This window comes from Denticeps clupeoides, chromosome 12 (assembly GCF_900700375.1).
Source record: "Denticeps clupeoides chromosome 12, fDenClu1.1, whole genome shotgun sequence".
Classification (NCBI taxonomy): domain Eukaryota; kingdom Metazoa; phylum Chordata; class Actinopteri; order Clupeiformes; family Denticipitidae; genus Denticeps; species Denticeps clupeoides.
Window position 1 is genome coordinate 4,021,081 of NC_041718.1, and position 18,837 is coordinate 4,039,917.

The 18,837-nt window shown below is 42.5% G+C and overlaps 1 protein-coding gene, 1 long non-coding RNA gene and 1 pseudogene across 3 annotated transcripts in view; 2 read left to right on the forward strand and 1 right to left on the reverse strand.

The window, feature by feature from the left end:
• Positions 1 to 5,824: 5,824 nt before the first annotated feature.
• On the forward strand, positions 5,825 to 13,292 carry LOC114800361 (uncharacterized). Its single transcript, XR_003751378.1, has 3 exons — positions 5,825 to 5,895; positions 7,627 to 7,680; positions 13,268 to 13,292. It is a non-coding gene; the product is annotated as an uncharacterized LOC114800361 (long non-coding RNA).
• On the reverse strand, positions 12,898 to 13,030 carry LOC114801495 (uncharacterized; annotated as a pseudogene).
• A 3,690-nt stretch (positions 13,293 to 16,982) lies between the features above and the next one.
• The window catches only part of sema3fa (sema domain, immunoglobulin domain (Ig), short basic domain, secreted, (semaphorin) 3Fa), a 45,852-nt gene continuing 43,997 nt past the window's right edge, over positions 16,983 to 18,837 (forward strand). For both annotated transcript variants that reach the window (XM_028997956.1, XM_028997959.1), the window contains exons 1-2: positions 16,983 to 17,185; positions 17,811 to 17,951. In XM_028997956.1, coding sequence (XP_028853789.1) covers positions 17,840 to 17,951 — 112 coding nt within the window. In that variant the 5' untranslated portion in view covers positions 16,983 to 17,185; positions 17,811 to 17,839. The remainder of the gene's footprint in view (positions 17,186 to 17,810; positions 17,952 to 18,837) is intronic.

Below are 18,837 nucleotides of genomic sequence, written 5' to 3' on the forward strand. Positions count from 1 at the left end.
TTTATAATATCCCTTTTGGACAGGGTACCATTAAGTGTTTTGAGGCCTTAGATGTAAAGAAAAATCTTTAGTGCTAAATATCAAATTAACAAAAAAAAATGAACAATAAGAATAATGTGTCTAATACCTACAGATTATTTTTAATGTGGTCATTATTTGTCTTGGAAGTAGAGCTATAGTCCATTCTTTCAATTGAGTCTCTTGTGTAAATATCCCAGAGGAAGTCAAACCAATCATAGTTAAGGCAGAGCAAAGTCAGAGGTTAAGAGGAACATGTGATTCACATTAAGTGGGAAATCAGGAGCCAGATGTAGCCCGAAGATGTCCCTGCTATCAGTGTGAAGAGGAAGTATCATCCTCTGACCTCACTGTGAGCATGATCAATTTATGCTGTCCATCCGTCATACTGCTGATTTCTCTGGAGAACAGCAGTCTCAGTCCTGTCAAATTCTCTTTCAGATGTCCTGAAGGTCGTCATTGCTGTTGTGTATATCCATAGCAACAAAGTGCTGAAACCGGAGGTCTTGGCTCCTGTGAACCTGACTCTTACAATCTACATAGTATCATGTCTTGTTTAGGTGACTTCACCAAATTATTATAATGAGCTAAACTTGTCTCATATGTATAATAGCACATGATACTCTGACAACTGCATGACAACTAATCAGTTAAATATTCCGAAATTCAGTACATTTCGGTCTAATACACCCTTATCCAAAGTGACTTACAATCAGTAGTTACAGGGAGAGTCCCCCTGGAGACACTCAGGGACACGATGAATGTAAGTGGGGTTTGAACCTGGGTCTTCTGGTTCATAGGCGAGTGTGTTACCCACTAGGATACTACCACAATAGTAACTTGTTGCTACATTGTGCTACAGTAGGTCTTCTCTGGGACCTGACACTCTAAACTTGGACACCCATAACCCTGTTGATGGTTCACTGGTTGCCCTTCTTTTGGTCTCTTCTGGCATGCATATATGGAACACACCACAATATCTACTGTTTTGAAGACCCTCAACCGTATAACTTCAGATAACTTATCCATTTTAATTTACGTGGTGGTTGACTGGTCTTAATGTTATGGCTGATCAGTGTACTTCCTGTGGCTCCTGAAAACCTACAACATTTCCTTTTACAGCATTTATCAGACACCCTTATCCAGAGCGACTTACAATCAGTAGTTACAGGGACAGTCCCCCCTGGAGCAACTTAGGGTTAAGTGTCTTGCTCAGGGACACAGTGGTAGTAAGCGGGATTTGAACCTGGATCTTCTGGTTCATAGGCGAGTGTGTTACCCACTAGGCTACTACCACCCTACAAGCCTTTCCTAGGCATATTTGACCTGATCCATGGTCCAGGATATGATTGAGATGGCATAATGGCGGACTGGCAGGTTCGTGAGATGGTGTGAATGTGCGAACAGTGTAATTCCTTTGAAATCTGAGTAGCTATGTGTGGAGGTCACTGTAATCAGAAACTGAGAGGAGGAATTGCAGCGATGTTCAGAGGGCATCACTAGGACAGTGCGATTTAAATGTTCTCAGAATACTTGTACTCTAAGCAAGTGTACTAGTGAAAAACATTGATGTTTGCTGTACTTGTTTTACAGCCAATTGACTTGGTTTCACATAAAATAAGTTGCTACCAGTAGTGGAAAGTAACAAAGTAAATGTAATTCACTACTGTACCTAAGTAGTTTTTCTTGCATCTGTACTTTACTAAATAATTTCCATTTTTTACTTCAATTTTTTGCATAACTGTTGACATAACTGTTGCACAAATGTTTCTTATCATAGAAACCCCCCCCAGGTGACTTAAAAAGGCATTATTTTTATCTGTGCACCTCCGGAATATGTCTAGGACGTTTTTGTTTGCTGAATGAGTGAATATTGAACATGGCTATGTGCGCATGGAGATCCAAACATGTTCAGTGCAGCAGTGTGTAAACATGCAGACAATCTTATATTAACTGTGCATTGTAAGTGTAAGTAAGTATTAGTAATTATTGTTTGTAATGACATCTAATGTAATTGTATGTCTAATGGAGAAATACAACTTTGCTCTCCACTGGTTGCCAGAGAAGGGAATTGAGAAAAGGAGTCAAAGGAGAAGTGTAAGAGACACGGAATATTGCTGTTCCTGTGTGAGGAGTATTTTCAACAGTCTCGCTTGGAGAATCATGAAAAAGTCATATTGAATGTATAGTTTGGAAACACTGAACATTTAGCCACTGAAATGAGAAATTAGACACTGTTGGTGGTTGTGTGAGCTACACTCAAGTCTGTGAGAGTGTGTATGTGTTGAGACATGAGGTTGATCGATCTTGACACAAGCCCCCATTGGGTAGTGATGCATTCTGAGTCACATGTGCAGAGGATTTAAAAACACTTAAATTCACATTCGCCTGTGAAAGTAACCCAAGCCTAATTTTTTTCAGATTGACTCCAAAACTAATCCGGGCCACTTCTAATCCTGGTACCAGCACTTTGGCCAGGATGCATATTTATTGCTGTTCTACTGTCCATGGAAGTGCCCAGAGGTTAAACTTATTTCCTCTTGTTTGGTTTGCTTTTCAGTGAAACCTGACTCTTCCTTTCCTTGGTTGCCTTTACCAGTTGTGCCGACCATGGAAACGTGAACTCAAGACAGATTTCCCGATTGACAACCGAAAGCATGTCATAACAGAGGTTAAAGGTCACATCCTCTCCGGTCACTGCATGCCACTGCCGGACCTACGCTTCACTAATATTTGCCCAGTGTGTTTGGTCTAAGGGGGCCGTTCTTACCAGGCCTGGGGACGTGAGGCCACAAAAAGCTCTCTATTAACTCAGGAAGGGTAAATGGAGCATATGTTGCTTCAAGCTTCTGGATTGCTCTGTCTCCAGAAGGTATTGTAAGCAATAAAATGTGTATCCCATATGGGTTGCCATGTCATGGGCTTTTGGCCAATGAGCTTAAGGCTATTTTGAAACTGATACGGGTAGTAGTCTAATGGCACAAAAGGTAAAAGTAAGTGGAATTTCAAACCTAGGACCTATTTTGACCATCTTATATGATGAGTCTTACATCTAAAACCAGAAGAAACATATTACTGTATAAAATGGGATACATCACAGCACACACAAACAGAGAATGTACCAAAGCTGACATAGAATTTAAACCCAGAAATAATGTTTCTTTGTAATGAAGCCCTGGTTTGTCTTCAAAAGGTTGTCAAATAGTATAAAATGAATTTGAGATACCAAAAAAAGGCACTTAATATGGTACATGCAGTTCTGAATAGCTCTGAAAGGACTGTAGTTCTGAAACTGTATGTGCTATGGACAAGAAAATACTGATAGTCACACCCCATCACATGAGGAATAACGTTGAAACCACTGATTGAAAATAACAGTGCTCAGACTTGCACCTAAAGCAGATACTGAGATAGGCCCCCAAGAAAATGGAAATTCTGTGTTTTCACTTTGGAGAATTTTATCCAGGATGGTTTCTCAAAACAAAAGTAAAAGGAAAAAGAATGTGCCTGTGTGAAAAAAAAATGGTCGTGGTGTAACATAGACCGTGTGGCCTTTTTGGTGATCCTGTCCCTTGAGAACTTCATAGCTTCCTCTTGGTTTGCATAGAACTGTGCTGTAGTGGAATGTTGACGAAATACAGCACAAGCCAATGCCAAGATGAAAGAGGAACCCCTCCTGGTTTTGCACCTCGAGTCCCTCGATTTATCCCTCGAAGAATCTGAGATGGATTAGGAGCTCCTTAATGCAGACATACAAAAAATTTGACCTCACTGACTCTGAGTCTATGCAGGGGAAAGCTTGGAGACAGACATTAGAGATATATAATAAGAATAGGTTCATTGTAGCTAATTTTTAAAAAATCTGTGCTTTCAAGGAAATTACCCCCTATGCTTCTATGTGGATGTGTCTGGAGTGGGGGGTGGTAGTGCCATGAATACAATCCCAGATGTTTGCATGTGTTCTGTATGTAATATGAACATCTGGCACAAGTGGGAAAGTACTTAGACACAATTCTCAGACGCAAATGTGTGCACATACACACACACACACACACACATAGAATCCAAAGACCAAATTATGCATTCAGGTAATATTAATGCTTCCTGAACAGATGGACTTCCTCTAGTTTCAGGTGAATGGAAAGTCTATGGAGCACAAAACCCCCATCAAAGGAAAGGAAGTTTATTCCACATGGTCTGACAGCCTAAACTTGCACATAGAGAAAGAAAAAAAGACGATTACACACAAGTGGGAAAAATGCTCAATGTGCGTATTAGTATTCTGTAACCAATTCCTTGGATGTTGGGGCAGTGGCGGCCTAGCGGGTAAGGAAGCGGACCCGTGAGTGGACGGTTGTAACCAATTTACATCTCATTGTCCAGTAATAAGGGATGAACCATACCTGCACTAATAGCACAAAATTGTTTTTTTTCCATTAACATTCTACTAATCTGTGATTAGCATCAACACATACTAGGCCTCACTTCTAGATTTTGGTCCTTTGGCTGGTCCTTTGGTAAATATAGTTAGGGTAGATGGATGAGTGTTGGATGTCAGCCATCATGTGTCGCTGATATCCAAAACCAATGGTTAGCCCTGATCACAGCCAGGAAGTTGTTGTGACAGCAGCATTACGGATGGTCATTTGTGCCGCTTTGAAGAAGAGGGCAGTAAATTGTAACCTGTTACGAAGCCTTTGAAGTCATGGCAGTTGGACCAAAACGAATGCCATGTTGAGCTATCGTGGAGTCTGATGTATAATCCAACCACCTAAAATGGCAACGCACAAATGCACGATGCAAACATGCAATTCTGCATATCTAATGCATCTCTTTACTTGCAGAACAACTGCTGAACACTGCAAAAATGTCAATTTTTCATTTCTCAACAGTGGATTTTATTATTAATTTCCGAATAATACACTTTTAGAAATGGTCAAACCAAACCTGTCAAATTTACTCCAATACAAACTCCTTGCGCTCAATATAAACCAACGCATAGCTAATCAAAAGGCTGCTTGGTGGAATTCTTGCTCTGTTGAAGAAAAATCACAGACTTTGCTTAGTTGAACCCTGGGGTTCAAAGGTCAATCTGGTTATCGATACTCTGAGTTTGTGTCTTCTGTCTGTGGTAGCGATAAGCATGTCTGCTGCTAGACGACACCACAGCTCCTAGCTGTGGGAGATGCACCCCTGTCAGGTATGACAGGGATTCTCTTTTATTTTTAGAGATGATTTTTTGGAAACGTGTCAAAAGGGGTTCTCGCTGTGAAATGGTGGTGCGGCTGGCAGACTTCAGCTCTTCAAGGTCGAGTAGGACAGAGCAGACCCTAATTTAGCAGTTATTCAATCCCCCCATCTCCACTGCCCAGAACGTCTGGCTGAAGGACAACACCAGTGCATCTAGTTGCTCCCACATGCATGATAAGCTTTTTGGTCATGTGGGGGTCTCGATTGTATTAAACCATAATTACTTGCTTAGCAGTAATGCAGAATTTTATGATAGAACAGGTCAGCAGGATTTGGTTTTATACGATGATCATGAAAGATTTGAGTTCCACTGAGTGTTAATGAGAAGGGGCTCAATTCCCTCTCTATTGTTCTCGCCCATCTCTATGGAAACAACATCCCAGAGGCATTGCTCTGATTGTTTGCAAGGTTGTGTGAGTGTGCATGTCATTGCACGAGAATATGTGTGTGAGATTTGTTCATTATTGTTCTCTGACCCTTCGCTTCCTGGGTTTCTCACCTGCAGGTAGATGATGATCCGCTGGAAGATTGGCTTTTCGCTCCTGCAGATTGTCCACACAGCTCAGCAGGCATGAGCGTTCGAGCCTGGTGTCTTCACAGGCCAGGAGACTGAATTATTCAACACAAGTAGGATTCCCTTTCCTATTCATTACTTTATTTGACCTCATCCTGCATTTCTTTCTTGCTTGCTTCATCCCAGGAGGGGTAAGGAATTATGCTGTTTGCTTTTTTTTCCCTGGGTGGATTTGTTAATGAATTTGTCTGTAGAACGACAATGCACAAAATCCCTGATCTACAATGAGTGATCAACATATACATGTATGAAAGATTGGTCTAAAAAGCATGGAATTCAAATGATAATCTCCTGAGAGGATTATGGAGAATTCGGTGCCAATTTACACCCCCATAATTACATTTAAAGTTCATCTCGTGAAGAGAATGAATAGTGACAGAACTGACAGCTCGCAAAATCAATGGAAAAGTTTGTCTGTGCTGATGTGGTGTGTTTGTGACCATTATCATCACTGGCATGTCAACATCTTAACATCTCTTGAGACAGACAAGCCCTCAATCTTTCCCAGAGGGAAAGAAAGAATTCTCATCCAGCCCGTGCTGGTATGCTCTACAGCATGGCAGTGAAACTTTATCTGAGCTATTAGCAAGTAGAAATGCATTAAGAGAGACCGAGAGGCGTTTCAGTCATTTCCATCCTGGTTGCATTATTTGCGTGTGGACAAGGGTAAGCCCGGGCCGCAGTCCGGCATTACAGCTGATCCTTATCTGCCCAACCGGTTCATGTCAAAGCTGACGACAGATGTTATTTGTGTCCACATGTGTATTCTGCCCATTCCATAATCTAAGTGGTCTAGCGGAAGCATTGGATTATAAACTGCAATATGGTGGCAATGGATCAGGGATTTAAAAGTTCATATTTCACCCTATCAAGGCGTGATAACTAATTATTCAGTCAGTAGCCTAATAAGTACTCGTTGTAACAGACTGTACACACACTGTACAACAAAACTGAAGAAACAATTAATTGTAGGCTCTTCAACTGGATGATCTGACAAATTTAGATCCAACATGGATTGTGGGACATGGTTTTGTTTGTTCTGAAGCATTCAATAAAAATTAAAAAGAGAATAAATTATTCATAATTTTTAAATGTAGGCTCTTCAGAGCAATGATCCAGTATTCCTGAAAGAGTTCCTATTACTTCACTTGAGTTAAGGTTCATTTTACTATGCTGCTCATGATGCGTATTGTGCGTGTGTATTGTGCATATTGTGCATATTGTGCGTGTGTATTGTACATGTGTATTGTCCGTGTGTGTCAGGGTTGTGGTCAGTGGACTGGCAGGGCTGCCGGGTAGACCCTGAGCGGACCTCGCCCACAAGGCTTTACAGAGTGGGTGTGACTCTGGGTGTCTGGGCAGAGGGCTGGCAGGGCCGTGTGAGGCCCTTACCCACGGGTCCCTGTGAGGCCCTTACCCACGGGACCCTGTGAGGCCCTTACCCACGGGTCTTTTAAGTGTGACTCTGGTGTCAGGCATGTGTTGGTGGAGTGTTTGTGTGTGGGTGTGTGTGAGTTTCCATTGTGTGTGTGTGTGTGTGTGTGTGTGTGTGTGTTTGTTCCGGGGAATGAGTGTAACTTTCCTTTCCTTTTCCTGTTTCCACTTCCATTTGGAGCTCTATGTGTTTGCCCAGTTTCAATAAAATGGTTTTCTGTTCTTTCCCTTCTTTGGTGTCCCTAGTGTACCTAGGCTTTGCTTAAATAAAGACCTTGAATTAAATGAATAAATGCTGAACATAATGAACAATATAAAATTAAGTTTCATCTAATTCTCTTAATTTGCAGGGCCAGTGGCGCAATGGACAATAATGCATCTGACTACGGATCAGAAGATTCTAGGTTCGACTCCTGGCTGGCTTGTGCTTTGAAGTTTTTTATCAGTACTTTATGATAAATTGGTGGCCTAGCGGTTAAAGAAGCGGCCCCGTAATCAGAAGGTTGCCGGTTCGAATCCTGATCTGTCAAGGTGCCACTGAGGTGCCACTGAGCAAAGAACCGTCCCCACACACTGCTCCCCAGGCGCCTGTCATAGCTGCCCTCTGCTCTCCAAGAGTGATGGTTAAATACAGAGGACACACTTCATTGTTTTGGGGCAGTGGTGGCCTAGCGGTTAAGGAAGTGTCCCCATAATCACAAGGTTGCTGGTTCAAATCCTGATCCGCCGAGGTGCCACTGAGGTGCCACTGAGCAAAGCACCGTCCCCACACACTGCTCCCCGGGCGCCTGTCATGGCTGCCAACTGCTCACTCAGGGTGGTGGTTAAAAGCAGAGGACACATTTCAGTGTGTCACCGTGTTCTGTGTTGCAGTGTTTTCACAATGACAATCACTTCATTTTCACTTCACTTAATGGTAGTGGATATGTCAGGGGGAAAGTAACCTAGTGGGTAACACACCACAAAGTCACAGGTTCAAACCCCACTTACCACCATTGTGTCAGTGAGCTGAGTGTCTCCCGGGGGACTGTCCCTGTCACTATTGATTGTACGGCACTCTGGATAAGGGCTGTCAAATGCTGTAAATGTAATGTTAAATCTACTGTCACATTAAATAACTTTATGATTCCACCTGTTATAAAAACATGCTGACTTTACAGCCTCAAAATAAGCTTTTGTGGGATCCCACTGACAAGGTCCCTGTGGGTTAGATAAACACACACCGATCCTATGACACAAAAAAGCATATATGAACTGCCTGAGAGACTGAGGCAGCCCCCCACCCATCTGTTTCTCTCGCTCTGTCAGACACAAGTTGATGCCTGCTGAGGCGCCATTAATATTAAAAGAACATTTCCCTGCAGTAGGGCGGCAAGTGCAAAGCACTGTGGGGGGACAGTGGCCTGGGGCTGATGGGAACCCAACCCACCCACAGGCTAGATCAAGGGCTGCCCGAACGACGAGTGGAAAGGGGAGTTGGGAGTTGGGGAGACTGAGCCCTCCAGAGATTTCCTGTCAGAAACGAGTCCTGTTAATTATCTCCAGTGACTGAAAGAAAAATGGTAATGTCCATCTGGGGACACTTTCCATCATAACTAATGTTGTAGGTTCGCTGAAACTACGTACACTGCAATTACCGCTTTGAGGCCTTCCATTTACGCTTCGTCTTGCTTAGAGGATTACGGATTATCTTTTCCCATGAAGGTCCTATCCCAGTACACAGAGACCCAGAAACAAAACGAGATCCCGAGGCTTTGCGTAACACCGTGGTAAACCTCACAACAGCCTTGTTGTTGTACCACCTACCGCTCGATATTTTCTTTTGTTGCTTGGGTTCCAGGGGTTTCACCACGCCACTCAAGTGTGTGCACAGAGAGGCCAGCTCGGCGCCAACTATTTCATTGTGCCACAATAGTATATACTCACCACGGTCTGCAACATGCGGTATGGCACTGCGCTTATGATTTTGTCTTTGGGGATGCTAGGGCAGATTTGAAGTGACAGTTAAGGGCCGCCTGGTTTCCTGGGTGGCAACAGCAGTCAGTTTCCATTTGCTGCACTGACAGCTGATTAGAGGCGCGGCCCGACCCAGCAAAAACACAAGAGAAGCTGGCAGACATTTCAAGCAGGGTGGCTTCGTTTCTTCATCGGGCGGTTCTGCTCATACTGAGGAACTATATGAACATCGCTTTCATTTACATTTGTAAATATACAACAAAATAATCTATTGGGACAATTGAAATATGGTTTTAAAAATGGCAAGTCTGTCAAACGTTGCTGGTGTTTTACCAGGATTATTCTTATGCTGTCAAATTAGTCAGCTTGTAGACTTTTGCTTCTGATGTCTTCAATTAGCCACTGAATTCACAATAGATTAAACAGTTAATTAATCCTGATGTAGTTACAATATTGAAGTTAATGGATTTCATTGTTATTGAGGAATTATTGTAAGCTTGTTTTGGCAGGAACACTGGAGCCCTGAAGATATCTCAATCATTTTGTGCTGCCAAGTGCGGCCTAAACGATCATTTATGTGGGGCATGCCACCCGGCCCGAGCGGCTCCTGAAGCAGCACAAGTCTGTGGTCTATTGTTAGAGGCGTACTCTCTCAGGAATGAGGGGTGAAGGTCCTTACATGATTACCCGTCCTTGTCCCTGAGAGAGGGGACAAAAGGGAGAGTGAGGGAGAGTTTGGTTGCACGAGTGTTCCGAGATCAATTTTTTTATCGTCACCATGGACAGTTTAACCAGGTCTTCATGTGGTATGCAGCAAATCAGGAAATGGGCGTGTTGACGTGCGGTGCTCATGCCTGATGACTGACATTTGAAGTACAGCTGTATGCGGGGATTTCTCAGGGGGGGAACTTAACTAATCCACCCCAGCGGATGAGTGACGTCTCGCTGTCCATCAAAGCGTGACCCGAGGCCCTCTTTTAACGAGCCCCATTCTACACGACAGGCTCCTTCCAGCACAGAGAGATCACGCTTACCGTTCAGCTCAGATTCTTGCCGAGCGTCTTGTCGAATTTATCGTGAGTCACGGTTTCAGAAAAGACCATTGCATGCCTGTAGCATCAAGACGGTAATATGCATGTCTGCGCTCGCTTTCTTCCACAGATCTCTAAATATTCATGTCTCCATTAGACCTCACAGTGCGTGAATGGTTGATGTTGCCGTTTGCTGCACTAGGCTTGCATGTATGTGAGTGAGTGTGAGTATGAGAGTGCCACACCACACTGGGAAGGTGTCAAACTGCATGTTGACCCATCAGTCAGGGTCTCAGCAGGGCTCCAGTGTCAGTATTAAGGCGCTTGCTTTCAGTATAGATTGAAAATTAGCTTGCTAATTTTAGAATGTGTTAAGAATGTGTTTGATAGAATGTGTTTATTAGTGAGTGAGGGCTTAATTCTGATGTTTTTGTTGAGCATGTCTGTGTGTTAATTTTTGAGATGGAAGAATTAGATCAGTAGTTAGTTCTTCAAGGAGCATGTGCATAACCGGCCCCTCTGGGGTGAGACCAAACTCTGTGTCAAGGTGGAAAAAAGATGATTATTTTTGACTCTCTGCTCTCTGGCATAGGTTCCCTTTGTGTGTACTGAAAGGTGATTTTGCTACTTAACTTAGGAGACTGTGAATTAGCACATACTCAGAAAACAAGTACTCAAATGTTAAATCTAAAAATCATTTCTCCATTATAGCATCACTGGTTTTACGACCATATTGTTCCATTTTTCCAGCTTTCAACCATCAGTATGTTAAATACATGTAATATTTCATATAAACAGTATTCTTACATGGCGACTGTTGCACAATAAACTCTCACTGGGAAGCGCACAGCTTACAACCAAAGAGAAATCTACAGATCCTGGCATTATGAACGCAGTTCCAAGAAAACCTTATCAGTGGGCTTTCCACCAAAATCCACCTCCCGAGGAGAGAGTGGAAATAGGAAGCAGTGCTTTCACACACTCTCTGGCCATAGAGAAAACTGACATTCACAGCCCATCCTGGAACAGGAGACATGTTTCCCACACAGCTCATTCACTGTTGACTGGAGTTTGATTGACAGACATAATTTGAGTGTGTGTGTGTGTGTGTGTGTGCGTCTGTGTGTCAGTTTGACAGAGGCTGTCTTTGGCACTATCAAATTACTGAGACGTCTCATTAGAAACCATGCTCGGGGAAAGAGTGATTACTGATAATTGAGAAGGGTATTAATAGGTATGCGGAATTAGATGCTGAGCATATTTATTATTCAGTTCTCACAGTGAGGGCCATGTTACAGCATCTTTGGGAAAACTGTCAGATAATCAATTGAATTATTCACTCTCAGGCTTTTCTTAACATCTTCAAATGGTTTTACGATTTTGAAGTGCTTCCTCAACACACTTAGCATGATTCAGCATGAACAAGCAATTTCAGTCTGGTTTTCATCACCACTGGTTTGTCATCCTTTCAACAGTCACTCTGAAATTGTTCTGGAAGGGGAAGTGGCAATAACATAATTTTATTAGAGAAGAACTGTTGATATCTCGGGATCTGCTACATGAAGTGTGTAATGTTCATCATGAACAGTTGATTCTTATTGGCTATACTGAACAAAAGAGGTGAAAAAGACATTCACCCGGAAATCAGGTTGTGTTGAGATGTAAGTGTCCTTTTTCATTTGGCACAGACATGCAGACATGATAAAATTCCCTGAACAGTTGTCTAGACATATCTCCCCTCTTCTTCATATAAGGGAGGACAATTTCCCAACATTCCTCACATATTAAGGGCATATATTGAACAGGAAAATGTGAACTACAGACCTTTTTTTCATTAAATATATTTGTAGATTTTAACCCTAACAGGCCACGGCAAGTTTTCATATTTATATGGCCTTTCATCTTCAATTAGCCTTTACAGACAAATATTCTGTCTGACCACTGACCACTATGTCATAAGAATAAAAATTATTAATAAACATAGCATGCTATGTCGAGCATAATGTTTAGGCTTTTTTGGATTGTTAAAATCTTAATTTATCTTCTGGCTGTGATGTTATAGGCACTGCTCTGATTTGCACTGGCTACCAGCCCTATTCTGCAAAAATAATCAGTAGCGCACAGCAGGCACAGATCAGATACTATCAAACTGACAAGCACTTGACCAGTTTATTGTTCATTTTTGGTCTCACGTTTATGGTATTTGGTGGTTAGGGTGCTGGGAGTGCTGGGAGTAGAAAATAATGTGCCATTTACATGACAAATATGCTATGGGTCATTTAGTATATGGAATTTCTATATATATAGTCTTACCATGTTGCAACCAGAATAAAGGCAACGCTCGATGTTTATTGCCATTCACTGTGTAATAAATAAATAAAAATAAATAAAGTGAAGTGATTGTCATTGTGAAACACTGCAGCACAGCACACAGTGACACAACGAAATGTGTCTTCTGCTTTTAACCATCACCCTCGGTGAGGCCCGGGGAGCAGTGTGTGGGGACGGTGCTTTGCTCAGTGGCACCTCAGTGGCACCTTGGCGGACCGGATTTGAACCGGCAACCTTCTGATCACGGGGCCACTTCCTTAACCGCCAGGCCACCACTGGCCAAATTAAAATAACTAAATAAATAAGGGGAGAGCGCAAAAAGCACTCCCCCGCTACAGGAAATTATCCAGTCGAGATTCCCACATTTGGGAATCACAAATTTGCAGGGGTCAGCACAGACTTCTTGATCACGGCCTCTCCCCTGCCAGGATGATGGAATGATTTTCTCCTCAAAGCTGTCAAACAATCATCCAGGAGATTTGATTATATCAATATCATCAAGTTTCTATTTATATTGAAATATTTTATGAAATATTGAAATACTTGTTTTTTCAACCTTTCAGCAAACTGAATGAACCTCTTATGCTCTGAAGCCAGTTCCATTCACCACAAGTATATAATATGTGTGGTCCATAGGCTTAAAATTAAACCATTTCCTTTTCGTTGCCCCCAGTTTCACATCCAGCACTGGGCCGCCTGTGGTTTGTGGGATCAGAGTGACAAGGCACAAGAGATGGTTTTGAGGTGTGACCGCAACTGCCAACAGCTACAGGAAGACCATTACACAATTCACCTTCCATTTTGGGAAGAAATCCAATGGGAAAAAGACGGGGTCTTTCCAGAATACAACAACTGTTATTGTACATGAGACACTCCAGTTCAAACCCCCTGTGATTAAACCCATATGTGCCTGCCAAACTAGAGTAATTCCCTCCTATTTCTTTCTGATTTAGGGTTTTTATTCTTCCATCAGTCACCCATTTGTTCACCTTCAGTAACCTTTGTCCTCCTCAGGGCCACAGTGGGTGGGACTTCCACAATCCCACAAAGAGAAGCATCTTTACAGTGGTGGGGGGACTGTACTATGGGCAGATATTTAAACGCACAGCCTGTCTCCCAAATTGTAATTTACTTTTATTCATTTATTCATTTGCATAAAAAGCAGAAACATTCATTCTTTGTGGCTAAAGACCATACAATTCAATACAATACAATAAGAGATGTAAATAAAAGAAGAAGCTCCCTTTTGATTGTGGTGTCCCTCTTTCTATTTCCAGCGACTGTATGCTGTGACCTGTCAGTGAATCGAAAGCCTCAGAGATGTCCGCGGTGGCGACAGCTCAGGCCTTGTCTAGTCAGTGAGCCAATGGCAACGGCCAGATAGTGTAGTATGATTTATAGAGGATGTTAGAAATGCTGTGTAAGCATCAAATGGCATAAATTTTATACACATTTAACCAAATCCAAACAAATGGCACATATATTGGACATTTTATTTGTAAGATCTATACATAATATGTCTAAAAATATGTCAGAATTACTTTCAGCATACACAATATGTAGCTCAAATTTTCTCCTGAAGAAAACACTTAAAATCTAAAAAACTAAAAGTCAGGGAGCTTCTTCAATGTTTTTTTTCCAAAGCGGGCAGAAGTTCTAAAAGAAGAAGAAAAAAAATCCATTGAAGTTTTCAGCTCTGTGTTGGAGGTACGACTCTGTCAACTGCTGTGTTATCGATTTCCATTTAAATGCTAATGAATGTGGCGCCGTAGTAGTCAAAGCGCAGCGAGGGCTGTGAATGTTTAATGTCTTATCTCACCTGAAACTAGCAGCTCTGGCTCTAGTGAGCAACGAGCACATGTTAACTCATTACATTCACCGAGGGTGATCCGACCCTGTGTGTGTGTTCGCACCAAACTAATTTTCATATGAGGGCTCATTCTGGCACACTTTGGAGTGGATGGGAAATCAGCCACACAATTAAAGCACAGACAGTTGATTAGTTCCATTATTATATAATGTGGCGTACATTTCAGCTGTAAAATAAGTTGATTTGTTCCAGGAGAATGTGAAAGGGTAAGGACGTTAGTGGCTTTTACAAGGATTCTACACAACTGGGTCAGTGGGTAACACACTCGCCTACTAACCAGAAGACCCAGGTTCAAATCCTGCTACCATTACCATTGTGTCCCTGAGCAAGACACTTAACCTACTAAGTTGCTCCAGGGGGGGACTGTCCCTGTAACTACTGATTGTAAGTCGCTCTGGATAAGGGCGTCTGGTAAATGCCATAAATGTAAATGTAAAGAACAGCTTCTGGTCTAGTGGAACGCAATTAGTGAGTAGTAGCCGTCAGAATGGATGATTATGGGTGCCAAAGTCTCATCTACGTGCCTAGAGAGTAGGCTGGGGCTAGATGTCCAGATCTAACCCTGTTGGGGGGGGGTCATTGTTCCCTGCATACGTGTTTTGATCATTTGAGCAGGATGGCCTTGCTTCAGATGTTAATTATTTCAATAACCCTTGTTAAGTTTTTTGGACAGTATTTACATTAAAATGTAATGGACAGTAATGATATTCACCATGTGTTATGGTTCAGTCTGGAAGCCCCCCCATCCCCTCCTACCCCCATTTTGACCCACTCCCAAAGAAAACATATAGGTCGGTCACATATATAAGTGTCCTCTTTCAGCCTCAACTCAACATTTTCCTCTCTGTTGCTTGAAATTCTCACCTATATTGGCTTTCCCCCCCGTTTACTGTCCAGAAGCGTTCCAAATCCCTGGTTTACGGGACGTTAAGTGTGCAGTGCTGCAGCCAGCGCCTCCATCTCTGTGCTTCTGTGTGGATAATGAGCTGCCTTGGCATGCCGTGGGTAATAATTGCCTCGCCTGACATTTAGTGATCAAGGGCATTCAGTGTCTCTTTGTCACTGTCAGCTCATTTTACACCTGTTGTTTCTGTCACTAAGCTGCTCTGGGACACGGAGCCATGAGCCGTTTCTCTCGGCGAGGTGCAGTAATGTCACGCCGCTTAGTCCCTGATTTAAGTTCCCCACTTCACTGTACAGATTTATATCTTCTTTCCTTTTTTAAGTGTGGCTGAGAAGCGGCCAAAGAGTTCAGGGCCTGTGACAGTCAAATGCTGAGGGGTGTTTTCATCATTCACACAAAGGCAAAAGAAGCATGCATGCTCATACAAGAATAATTCCCTTTTTGCTGTTTCTTTTGTGCATTTGCTGGATCTATTATATACGTATCATAAGATTGTACTCGGCTGAAAAGAACAGCGCTGAGGAGAAATAATTGCCAGGCTTTCTCTCAGCATGTTGCGTGACTGAGCTCGCCGGAAAATACAACAAATTGGAGACAGAGGAGGAAAAAACACAATAATGGATTATGTACAAAGTGTTGATGTAAGTATGCCGTTTTGTTTCTGTCATGGCTATTGTGGAAGATAGCTCATTGCAAAAAAATTTAAATCAAGACCAAGTGTGTGAAGAAAAATGATGCACGGTTCATGTGAAGTTCTATCAAAAGATATACGTACACAATCTCTCTCGCACACACACACACACACACACACACACACAGGGACACACACTCACATTGCATGTCATGCCCTGTCAGGTTCATTCAGTGGGTGAATGGATCTTCGCTCTGTCCGTTTGGTCAGGCATCAGGTGTGTTTGCTCAAACTTGCTCAAGCATCCTATTGCCCGGCCATCACACAAACCCACACACACACACAGGAATACACAAAGGGGCTTTGACACACAGTTCTGCTTCGTTGATGCACTAAAGCAGCGGGTGGGCTCTGTGGCCACATAATGCATTAAAATCAACTTCAAATCTCTGAGAATCAATGCCGGAGTTGGGATTTCAGCTGGTTTTGGCTCAAAAAGCCTTAGCAAATCTTAGATTATCCCCTATATCAAGCATTAGCCCACTCCCCTTGCCATGGAAATAATATTGAAAATAAGATTTGTGTGTGAGTGTTGTTTGTTTGTTTGTGTGTGTGTTTGTGCCCTTCTGGCAGCTTTCATTTTGGAGGAATGAAATGTGCTTTATCTTGTTCAGAATGTAAATTGGATTGTTACCAAAATCTCAATTGCTATGTAATGCAGTACTTGTCTGACATTATGTCTTATGATACAAATGAACGCACATACAGTTTTTACACGATATATAACATTGCAGCTCAACACGCTGTATAGTAAACCCTGGCCCAGGGCGAACCTGCGTAATGGGCCCTGAAAGCGCGTCCTCTGGCCGAACCTCGTTTCTGAGCGAAGGTAAGTCTCCGCCCCCCGGCCGGCGAGGGGGCGTGGCCTGCGCCAGAGCGAGGCTCCGGATCCACCTGCCCGCGCAGTTCAGCGCGCAGTTGGAGAAGGGGAGCGCCCCGTACGGAATAACGCGGCGGGACCGGACGCAGATAAAACGGGCTTACTGACCTCTTTAAAGGGGACGAATCAACAACAATTAAAAAAAAAAAAACGAAAACGCTTTCTTCGGATTCTTCTGTTGGGCTACTTTTAGCGTGACATATGTCTAGGAACAGCGTGGGTTGATTTCCATCTGGCATAAACCAGGTAAATCGTTTTAATTCCTATTAACAATATGTTTATTAGGCCAGAAGAAGAAGAAGAAACTGTATTCTGTCTGTTACACGTGTGTGGTGTCTGTAGGTTTTAGGATGTTTAAGTATAAATTCTATTAAGCAGGGGAACTGTCGACTTATTCAAACTCTCACCACGCTCTCTAACAGTGTAATAAAAATAAAATGGCCAAAAATCATAACTGTGTCAACATCAACACTGCTGGTCGTAGTTAACAACAGTACTTGCTTAGTTCTTAATAATGTTAAGTCCCATGTAATTATTGTCCCTCGGAGTGCTTGGGAGATGGAGGGGCAAACAGGAATATAAAATGTACAAGTTGTGCTGACCGTCGAGCAAACAGCTGTCTGCACGTCGTAAAAGGTGCAAATCCTCCTTCACGCAGCGTTTTTAAAACCGAGGAGACGTCCACGTCCACCCTCAATCCGCGCGTTGTGACGTGGGTGGCGCAGGGACACGCTGGCGGAGGAGGTGGGACAGTGGGACACAATCTGAACAATTCAGGCTGAGATTCTGGGGTTTGAAGTGGCAGATGGATTAACGTGACATATGAGGGTTTGTAAAGTGGGCTTATTTGCCATTTTCTTGTCCTGTTTAGGAAAATCGTTGACATCTCCGGGCTCAAACATGTTGCTCATTGGAAGGTTGGCAGTGAAGATCTTGATGGTCTTCATGTTTTTGACAGAGACCGCACATTGTAATCCCCTCGCGGCACCAAGAATCTTCTTGTCCTTCAAAGGTAAGATGCTCTGTGAAATGTGGGAAGTAGGTTGTCGCTGCAACATCATACAACGACTGGTTGTCTGTCGATTCTAGAGTTGGACCTAAATTGCCCATCCCTGGTGGGCTTTCTGAGGCTGGTTGTCTGTGTGAATGTGAGCCGGTAAACGGTATCAGATGGTATTGGTGCTGTAGGCGTGGTACAACAAAGAACGACCATTCCAGTGCAGTAAGCACAGCTAGAGTCAGTTTGTTTGGCATTGTGGTTTTTATTTTTCTTTATTGTGCTCTTATCCTTTTTCAATGAATTAATCCTTTAAAAAAAAATCTAATCACAACTTGTTCTACCAACACAAAGCACGAGTGCTGAAATGTGTTTGCCTATGTAGATGACTTTACTTTACATTTCAATTCATGGTTTAATTCCCTCCTTGTTATTTATGTTCAGTATCATTATTACCTTATGGCGCTTGAAGCAATGAGAGAAGCGTATACCTGAGCGGGTTTTACTATGGTTAAGGTGCATTGTTAATAAGGACTAACATTTTGAAACTTGTGTTGCTAATTGATTTCTTGATATGATTTTAATAGAAGTATGATAGAATGCAATAAGGTCAAATAAGCAATAGCATTTATTAATACAGTCAGTTGGCCAATTAATGGCTGTATATATATGCTGTACATATCAGCAATCAGAGTGCACTTTGAGCATTAATATGTAATTAAAGAATAATGCAGGAACAGGACCATAGGAGGTAAAGAACCATTCCAAACATTTGGAGCTAAATGCCCTGTCACCATGAAATATATATAAAAATATGAAATTTGGCATATAAGGGCAAAGAAGGTGCAATATGCAGAGTAACAAAAGATTACAAGCTGTTATGACAAAAAGATTTTTAATT